At 42.0% G+C, this 10464-nt stretch overlaps 1 protein-coding gene across 1 annotated transcript; it reads right to left on the bottom strand.

Moving 5' to 3' along the window:
- Positions 1-672: 672 nt before the first annotated feature.
- Positions 673-9937, bottom strand: ZP2 (zona pellucida glycoprotein 2). Its single transcript, XM_069735404.1, has 17 exons — positions 9878-9937; positions 7340-7426; positions 6618-6703; positions 5856-5993; positions 4553-4591; positions 3564-3734; positions 3399-3495; positions 3061-3242; positions 2864-2990; positions 2613-2791; positions 2141-2232; positions 1869-1996; positions 1605-1794; positions 1230-1365; positions 1028-1121; positions 864-953; positions 673-788 (listed from the first exon to the last, which is right to left on the bottom strand). The coding sequence occupies exons 1-17, from the start codon at positions 9888-9890 to the stop codon at positions 673-675; spliced, it is 1965 nt and encodes a 654-aa protein (XP_069591505.1). The 5' UTR covers positions 9891-9937.
- Between the last annotated feature and the right edge of the window lie 527 nt (positions 9938-10464).

The following is a 10464-nucleotide window of genomic DNA, read 5'->3' as shown; positions in this document are numbered from 1 at the left end:
CGTTACAAGAGCCCTTATATGCAACCACCCTTTTAAAGTTTTACATCAGGGCCCACAGAACTCCAGACACCACTGGGAATTGCAAAACAAGGTCTGTTTGCAGATCTAGATGCCATTCAGAAGCGTGTGATGTTAGTCTGGCACAGCCACCGATTGTCTGTTTTGCCTGTCACACAAGTGTTTTTATGCCAAAACACAGGACTGGTGTTATTCTTTCAATATAGTTTCCCTTGCAAGTTCCTAATTTCGGCAAAAAAAAAAAAAAAAGCCACTGGTGACAGATACTGGTGTGACTAAGGCTAAAGTGTCCTTGTCTCAGTGCCGCTAATTGTACCCAAAATGTGGATGCAACTTATTAGCGAGTCAGCATGTCTCTAAACACCAGTCACGCCAACCCTTCCTGCATCTAGTCAACTGAAGCAAGTGAGCTACTGACAGATGTATTTTACCTTTCCCCAAGAACCCGATCAGTAGACACCAACATTCTAAGATTATCCTGGCAATTTCAGTTTGCTCCTCAACTCCTAGGCCCTGACTATTAAACAGTTCATGGCACTTAATTGGGGAGAGAGGAGACCATCTCCACCTCAAAATCTAAAGTTCCCCCCCCCATGTAGACAAATCACAATTAAAAAAGTAATTGTTGTAACATAACAAAAACAGCCCTTTAATTTAAGACTTTAATTTCTGTCGGAAGTGAATCAACAAAGCTACTAGAACAATCACAGCAACCAGAGCAAAGGCCGGCAGTACTCCAATAGTCACTTGCTTAACAACATCTTGCTCATCTAGAAGGAATAGAATAGAAGAGTTTTACTGTCTGAATTAAGAAATTAGGACAAACAGCAGGGCAAAAATCTTACCATCAAGACTCAGTGAAGGCTCAGAATCCACCAGCATTACAGGACCGGGAAGGCTGGCCAAGTTTGAGTGTCTGTTTAGGAAGAGTTCATCTAAAAGAAAAAAGGATTGGTCAGTATCTTTTAGGTGCAAGATCTGGGTCGTGATTAATTGTTAGAACACATACCCCTTCTTCTCCTGGCTGCAAAACACCTCTTATTGCAGAGTGGAGAGTCAGGAGAATTGATGTTACATATAATGGCACTGCAGTGAAAGTAGACCTATGAACAATAGCTACAGATTAATAAGGTCTTAACGAGGGCCATAAGTGTAGGACAAGTGACAATTCTCCAAGTGATTTTTGTGTAAGTCTTTAGCCAAATACTTACCAAATTGATTGATAGTTCCCCACCCTGCATGAAAGCAAAGGTCTTTACTTCAAACCGTTTGCGGTGTGTAGCTTTTGGCACAGTAACATCAACAGGATGAAAGATGGTGAGATAGTGGTCCTGACTTTCTTGGCAACTAAGAGGGGGAAAAAAATTCAGGGTTGTGAAAGGAAAACTAAATTTTCCCCAGAGAGCCAAGAGCAGAGCTTGAAGAGGCATTATAATACATTACAAGTTCCAACACCGGGCCAAGCGGTGTTGGATACATCCTGCCACCACTTCTATATTCTCATTAATACTTCGGGTCTTGAGTAGATCTTACGGTGGTCAAGAAATTTAGGCCTTTAGACAGTCAATTGTATCTGATTTACTTACCCATCAACTATAACATTCCACTGGGGTAAAGCATTTGCATCTTGAGACATGGTTGCCCAGCAGTCATCCAAGACCAGCTCAATGTTAGGATCATTGCGATTCAAAACCTGCACTTCTAAGTAGATTGGATCACGCAAGACCTTCACAACAGGATATTGATCTTCACTGTAGGGTCTCTGGTAAGAAAGATCTTCAAAAGAAAGATAGTTGTTGGTTTGTGCTACAAGTGTACTATGCAAAAGGTGCTCCTCTCTAGTGTCATACCTGGGTAGATATCGATCACAAGTAGAAGAGGGCCATCATTTCTGGTGGAAATTGGGGGTGGTAGAGTGACTACATTCGCATTAATAGTTTTCAAGTCAGATCCATTATAGAAACACCAGACAGTCTCTCTGTTGAAAACAAAGTTTGCAGTGTTTTGAGTAGGCATGGCTTTTGCAGATAAACTTTTGCCCAGCGCTAATCCACTTGGCAGAAATGTGATGTACCATGTCAACGTTTGTAAGCCAAAATTGTCAATGATCTCTAGACAATACCTTAATTCACTGTCTCTTGAAATACTCCTTGGTGGAAAATTCTTCCATAGGGCACTGACTTCATTTTCATAGAAGAGTCTTCCAGCTACATACTAAAAGTTACAAGTTAATGTTTTCCACGATAGAGTTTAACTTTTTACTGTATGCAAGAGCCATGAACAGCATGTGCAATAAATGGCATAACCACCACAAGATAAAGATAACTGAGCAAGTCAATCGGGGCATAAAGGTTTACACAGACAGGTTTCCTACCCATAATTGAATGCTGGATAGTTTAGCAAGTCAGTTCTAGTGTGCCCATTTTAGAAACAAATGGTGGGGAGAAAGCCCATGACAATGACTGAATGTCCATACATTATGGGCAAATTACTGTTTGACTAGAGATTTGTACATGTCCTCCCTCCATACCTTTGGTGGGACAGTTTCACCAACAACTAGCCAGATGTAGCAAGTCTTCTGATCCACATTTTACCTGTTTTGTAGTTCCACAGCTACTTAAAGGAAACTTAAAGAAGATTCTGCTGTTGGTCCGGTCCTGTGGCCGGCACGTAGTGTCCCTTAGAGTGACAGTGTTTAAATCCAAACTGGGTCTTGTGTTTGATGCAAAGACTTCAATCTGCATGAAACCATCTCTTGTGCATACAGCCATTCCTAGTTAGAAAGTAGTAGTTATTTTTAAGCCATTAGTATCAGATTTACAGACTGCTTGAGCCTTTTACTTACGAGGACTACTGGTGTTTTCGACAAGACACTCAGGACTCAATGTCATTGGTACATTCAGCTCATCAATAATAAAGGTCAGTGTTAGAGATGGTAAGCGATAAGATATTCCTCCAGGGAAGGTTGTAGACTGCAGAAATGTGAGAGGTTAATAAGATTTATCAAGTATCGCTACTAGTGACCGTCTCATTTTACAGTACCTGCAGTTTAGTTAGAGCAATGTTCATCTGGACACCATTTGTAGGGTCTAGGGTGATGCCTTGTTGTTGAAGTGCAGAGGTGGTCAAGGGAATGTCTTGGTCAGAAATAGCAATGTGCTGGAGATAACCATCAAAATGAGGAATCCACAGAGTCATGTGTGTTCTATTGCAAGTTGGAGGTCCTAGGTCATAAGATGGACATTAAGTGTGCAGCTTGTATTTCTATAGGGCCAAAGTTACACCCGTGAAGGGGGTAGGAGGAGGAAAGGAGTGTAAAAATATCTGTAGACCCATCACCAGTCATGGAATAAAATATAGAAAGTAGGGTAGCCCATTACCTCTAGCACAAATAATTTTCACATCAATGGTTATCTTTGGGTTGCGCCTCTCCTGGATCAGCGAGACATTTCCACGGTAGAACTTTTGACCTCGAAACTGAGAATTTAGAACAGTCAGTGACTTGAATGAAATGGCATGATTTTACTAACTCGTATTAGACTTACAGTTACTTCTTGGATTCCAAAGGCATCGAATCTAGTACGAATCATTAAGAAATTTCTATCACTTGTCAGGGTATATCCATAAGCACTAGCAGCTGCCACATTGACTTTTACGAGTGTGCCATTATGAATTCCAATGGTCCATGATGATGCTGGAGATGGTGTACTGATTATCTACAAGATACAGTTAGATTTTTAGTTAGTGTAGGTCCATTTATAAGCCAATAACTGTACGGGCTATCTGCACATCTCCAAAGTTAAGGAGCACTTTTCTTTGGGAGGGGCAGTAGAACATTAAAGCATCATGGTTCAGTCTGTCCAGTTTTAGAAGCATATGCAATTGGGAACAAGTGTCAACTGTTTGGTGCAAATGAAAGTGATAATAGGTGCATGAGTGCCAACCTGCAAGAAGGAAATGTCTATAGGTGGTGGCCTCAGAATATTACTCCTTTTGCCAGTTTCTCACTACTTACAGTACGAGACATTACAGGTTGTCCAGATCAAGGGTCAAACATCCATACATCTTTAGATCCGATTTAGTTTTTGAAATGTGTACTGTACTTTTCAGATACTGAGATCCTGGCTAATCTCAATTTTTAGTGATGGAAGCATTAGGCAGCATTGGCACCAGTCATGGCTAGGTGTTGCAATGTAAGGGGCCATTTTCAACTCAAGATTGTGAAAAAGCATTTCTAGGAAAGCTCATTTCACAAACCTGCAGTTTAAACATGCTCCTGATCACTTAAAATAATTTGTTGGGTGAAGTTCTGAACCAAAGAATTGTTCTCGGCAGCATAACGTCCTGTTTAAACAAGACTGGACTGCCAAGAACAATGGCAGCCTACTTGCACTGAAATATTACTTGTTTCTATTTTATTGGAAGCACAGTATGCCAGTGTGAGCAGGCTATTAAATGACTCCCAACTGGAACATATTTAGCGGTCTTTTAATAGATGGTTAGGTAATGCAGTTCCAACACCCACAAACCCTACCTCATCATCAAAGCCAGTCAGCGTCCTTGGTATCGTTGCCTAGAAGAAAGTGTAGTTTGACATTAAGTTTAGGATATAATGGAACACCAACTTAAAGCAGACTTAAATTTAGAAGGAGACTGAGTTATATACGAGTTGCCCACCAGGGCCGTGGGGGGTACTCTGTACCGGTCAGCTCAAAGGGGATGTCACGGTGGCAGCAACCTGGTCCGTGGCCCTGGGTGCCCATGTTTAAGGGAAAGGTCTTTTATGGGATTTGTAATAAAGTTTGTTCATGACACCACCTGTAGTTTTTGGTCAGTAGGGACCGACGCTTCTTAAAGGGGTCCTCTGGGGTGATGTTATGCAGCAAGATGGTGAAGCGGCGTCCCCAGGGATCCCAAGGTGTATGGCACAGATGGTGTGGTGGATGGTATAGAAAGGAACGGAGGACACAGGTTTCCAGTCTTTACTGGGTTTACTGATGGTAGCAGTCAGCCTCAGTCCAGGATATCAAGTGTAGGGGTAGCTGTGGTCCGGCCAGCTTTGAGGCAATGGGGGGGGGGGATCCCTTTCCCAGGTGAGGTCTGTAAGCCTTTCCTATTTGTGCCAGCTGGAAAAGTCCCCTCTCTCTTGTCCTGAGACAGATGTCTGTACGGTGGGCAGTGTGAGACATTTTATAGGGTCTCTCATGACCCGGGATCTCAGGTTACTGCTTCACCTCAGACTTTGTGTGGGCAATTAATGTGCAATCCTATGCCCTCTGGTTCTGTCGGGTGTCCTGGAGTACAACACGATCACAGGCTCCTGATGCCCGGTTTCTGCGCTCTGGCGGTGTCCGGTCACCATTTCTCTTTCACTGTGCTCCTTTCCTCTCAAGCCCCACTACAATCCAACCTTTCAGGTTCTCTCCTTTTCCAGGGGCTGCAGCTCCCATGTGGCTGCTCGACCCCACTGTGTTCGACGTCCTTCCATCTCTCCCTCCAACAGATTGACCAGAAACAAAGTTGGGGAAGCTTCCCTGAATCTGGGTTCAGAGCTCCCCCTTCTGGTCTGGATTCAGAATGTGTTGAATGTAGATGCTTACCTGTTAAAGAGAGAGTCCTCCTTGCCTCCAAGCATGATATCACCCTCCCCAAAGGGAAGGCAATATCACCAACAACCGATTACCTGGGGTGTTACATATGCCATAGAAGTTCAACCAGCAAATACCCCACCCGAGCATTGGGAATATTTGTCAGAACTTGGACATTTCCCAGTAGTACCAGCTCAGTTTATATCTCATCAATACCAAGGGATGGGAAAAAGAAAAAGATCAGTTTACCATAATGTAGTCCTTTGTACATGTGATAATTGGCGTCATGTAGTCAGAGTCGGCCTGGTCACCATTGCAAGATACTTGGTAAACAGTCTTATTACGCATATGCTCATACAAGGATATATGGGCAACACGTTTTCCGGTCTAAAAGAAAAAAAAAAAAAAAAAAAAAAAAAAGTTACTTGTTGAATTAGCTCAACTGAAAAATCATGATCACATTATTAGAGGGAGTCTGTCACCCCAAAAATCATATGAGATGGCCACCGACATCAGGGGCTCATCTACAGCATTCTGACACTGAACTTTCCCGGCGCCTGCGCCGAAGCAGGAAGACAAGAAGAGGACGTGATCGCATGAAGATAGGAGGCGCCAGACCGCAGAGGGACCGCCCCTGGGCGAGTATAATATAACCGGTTTTTCTTACCTTTCAGGTTACATCAGGGGCTTATTCTACAGCATTACAGAATGTTGTAGATAAGCCCTTGATGCCGGTGGCCTTATCATACGATTTTTGGGATGACAGACTCCCTTTAATAGGAAGACCTCAACACACTCAAGAAGATGGACTAATGACTCAGGCAGTTGTGTTTTAGCATCTGTATTACTGGTGTAAGTCATGGCCAAACTGAGTCCGAATCATGTTACCAAGCAATTTAGGGTTATTCCAATGGACTCATTTGAGGAGTCTGTATTACACTGGAATTTCTGCTGTACATTCACCAGAATATGACGGCTGCAAGACATGCTTTAGTATAGTGGTAGCAGTACCTCATGATTCACACATGTTTCAGGGATAGTCAACAAGCTGCCATGAGGCGAGAGGTGACAGGCATCCACTTCAAATCCTGAAGAATCTGTTCAGTTAAATGTTTAAATATTAGTGAATGCGCAATAAAAAAAAAAAAAAAAAAAAAAAAATCCAAGACCTACCCCGGTAGAACATATGCAAACACTTAACGCTAGACATAAGGTGGGTGTAGAGTATCCCCCTGTGTGATTATGGGGGGCCCTGGCTGATCCAAGCTATTGTATACTCTGTTGTGTCCATGATGCCTTAACTATAACAATGAAAGAAACTATGCCACCATTTGTCAATTTTGAGTGTCTCCCTCCCTCCCCCCACAGTGCTTTATATGCCTGGACAGCCTACTGGTGCACCAGCTCTATTAGGAGTGCCATATAGCATTTCTTCCCATTATGAGAGCATGCATAATTATTGCGTATGAGCAGCAGGTATAAAGGTTGGTTGAGATCACTTTTCCATGACGATGACAGGGTGGACCTACACCAAGTTGACCTGCCAAGAATGTTCTCACTTGCAACTCTTTAGTATGATTGCATGGCTTAAGACACAAACAAGGAATTGAGCTTGAAAAGGTTAAATCCCCCCCTTAATTTTTTTTTTCTTGCTCAATTTAATGCATATATTTTCAATGAAAAAAACAAAAAAAAAACAAACATTTTTTTTTAGAACATTTATAATTACCTACCTACAACATGGAGTTTCTGCCATTCGAGCTGTTGAACATCTTTAGGTTTCTTTATTAGAATCTCATCCTCCAGACAATAAATGGTACCTAGAATACAAACAAAAAAAAAAAACCTGTTGCTACATGGAGCAGAGGGAAGAATTAACTGTGTAAAGAGGCAAAATGAGCAATTTTAAGTACAATGATAATATGAACGCAGTATATTAACCCCTTTGAGACCTTGCCCTTTTTGTTTTTCGCTCCCCTTCTTCCCCAGAGCCATAACTATTTTTCCGTCAATATGGCCATGTGAGGTCTTGTTTTTTGTGGGACGAGTTTTACTTTTGACCACCACAGGTTGTTTTTTCTGTGTACTCAAACAGGAAAAACAAAACAAAAACAATTTGCATCATTTTCCAAGACCCATAGCGTCTACTTTTTTTTGGATCTCAGGTTGGGTAAAGGCTTATTTTTGTCTGTGCGGAGCTGACGTTTGATTGATATAATTTTGGTGAAGATACGATCTTTTGATCTCCCATTATTGAATTTTAATGCAATGTCGCAGCGACTCAAAACGTAATTTTGGTGTTTAACTCCCCCCACCCCTCTTTTCGCTATACTGTTTATCGATCAGGTTAATAATTTCTCTTTTTTTTTTTAAATATATATTCATAGATCGAGCAATTCTGAAGACAGCGATACTAAATGTGTATGGTTGATTTTTTTTTTTCTCTTTTTGTGAATGGGGTGAAAGAAGGGAGATTTGAACTTTTAACTTTTTTTTTTTAAACTTTCGGCAGGCTTTAGCAGTCTCCATGGGTGACAAGAAGCTGCCATAACCCGATCGCCTCTGCTACATACAGGTGATCTGATCATTGCCTGTATGTAGCAGAATATCTCACTTGCTATGAGCACTGGCCACAGCTCATAGTAATCCGGCAGTGACAACCATAGAGGTCTGCAGGAGATCTCTCGTTGTTATGCCAATCCATCAGTGACCCCCGATCACACGACAGGTCACCGATAGGAGTGATTTCAGAAATGCATATTAAATGCTGCAGTCCACGTTTGACAGCAGCATTTAGCGGGTTAAGAGCATGGGTGCATTAAGATTCCACCCGTGGCTGTTCTAGGCACATGTCAGCTGTTCAAAACAGCTGACATGTGCCAGGAAAGATGAGGGCTCGGCGCCGGACCCAAAATCAAAGGGGGAGATACGTCATGAGCCGCATGGCATGAGAGGGTTAAAAACCTGACTTCTAAGCTCCATGTAGAAACGGAAAATCCATTTTCCCTGCATGAGTCACTGCAAAAGTTTGGGGGGGTTGCAGATGGTCAGGGGTTGAAGATGAATATGGACGCCTGCAAGGAAAAAGACTTCCATTTCTAAGTGAAGCAGAGAAAAAAGATAGTTGACTGGGTAGAAAGGCAAAATGAGCAATTGTAAGTACACAGTGCTGTATAATCGGATGATTGCAATATATTAATATAAAGACTGATGGGAGTGAGTCTTTACATACAGACAGCATATGGAAGTCAGCTGCGTGATATATGTGGCTCCCCCATCCCCCAAATTCATTAGACTTTGGCACTTTTAACCCAAGATACTGGAAATAACAGACATGTTAACAGCACCATAGACTATAATGGGCACTTGTATCCATGTAAAACATGGACATTTGAATGAGGCCTAACAGTAGTGACATTGCTGCAAGTCACATTTCAATCTCAGGGATTTTGTTCTGTTATCACATGGCACATGCTGGACCTGCAATACACAGTCAGTGGCCAGCAATGCCATGCATCACCCATAGCAGTCACACGTTAAGAGTGGGGTAGGTGTGTAGCCCCCACCCCTTTAAAATACATAACAGCAGCAGAACAGGGACATATACCAGGAAGAGGTAGGTGGGCAGCACGGGGCCAAGTTTTGCATCAGTGTCCCATCAGACTCCAGTTACACCACTGCAATATACTACTAGCAATGGAAGAGAAATATATATATATATATATATATATATATATATATATATATATATATATATATATATATATAATCTCCTTTCAAGCAGATTTTAAAAGCTTGCAACATTTCAATATCACATGCTGAAGACTGTCGTGGACTTCACGCTTTGCAACGAGGAGGAACAAAACTAAGGAGAAAATCCACCCCAGAAAAACACCTTGAGGGTATGTGCACACGTTCAGGTTTTCGCGATAAAAACGCACTACAAACTGCAGACACACGCATCCTATCATTTAGAATGCATTCTGCAATTTGTGCACGTGTTTTTTTCCCGCAAAAAAAAAAAAAAAAAACACACACACCAAACCATGCAGCATGTTCATTAGTTTTGCAGATTTTTCACGTTTTTCCCCGCTATTCTATGCATTGGGAAAAAAAAACGCAAAAAAAAAAAAAAAAAAAAAAAAAAAAACACGCATGTGGATTTCTGGCAGAAGTGTCCGGTTTTGTCAGGAAATTTCTGCTAGAAAATCCTGACGTGTGCACATACCCTGAGCGTGCAGTTGCATTTCTACACAACGTTGGCCATTTACCTGAAAAATCCATTGTCTTTATAGCATCAGACAAGATAAACAGAACGCACAGAAGTGAGAACCTGGAAGAGATCAGATTAGATGAAATATTAAAGTAGATCATAAAAAGACCGAACTACCACCTCAGTATTTCATCCACATTACCTCATTGCAGAATGCTTAGAATTAAGCACAGGCACACTAGGACCTTGAATCCTGCACCCCATCAGGGCAACTAACCCCAATTTCCCCATAGCAGAACCAGCTCCAGCAAAGAGAAACCCAACTGAGCATGTGATGAACCTTCCACAGGAAGCCTTTATGATCCCCATGCTCCAGGTCAGGTGCAAACAATTAGCTCACAGGCCGTTACTCCAAGTTAATTCATTATCATCACATTTGGACATGTCTGTCCCTGCCAAGAAAATCTTTTAGGCTGCGTTCACACACATCGGTCATGCAGCGGTTGAAGACATCAGTAGCCTGGTGCCGCCGCAGACTTTCCACTGTTTCCCGGCACAATCACTTAGTTCCCATTGCACTTTTTTTGTATGTAATTTTTTATATATTTTTCATCTGTTTTTCATTAGCCCCCTCTTCTTCTATTT

Source organism: Ranitomeya imitator, chromosome 7, assembly GCF_032444005.1.
Source record: "Ranitomeya imitator isolate aRanImi1 chromosome 7, aRanImi1.pri, whole genome shotgun sequence".
Taxonomy (NCBI): domain Eukaryota; kingdom Metazoa; phylum Chordata; class Amphibia; order Anura; family Dendrobatidae; genus Ranitomeya; species Ranitomeya imitator.
Note: the sequence above shows the minus strand (reverse complement) of the source record. Positions and strands in the feature narration are given on the sequence as shown.

Coding starts and splice junctions, on each gene's coding strand:
- ZP2 (XM_069735404.1), bottom strand. Junction 5,994..6,617: donor AAACATGTGTGAATCATGAG/GTACTGCTACCA, acceptor TTTTTCTTTTAG/ACCGGAAAACGTGTTGCCCA. Junction 3,735..4,552: donor TGACTGGCTTTGATGATGAG/GTAGGGTTTGTG, acceptor TGTATCTTGTAG/ATAATCAGTACACCATCTCC.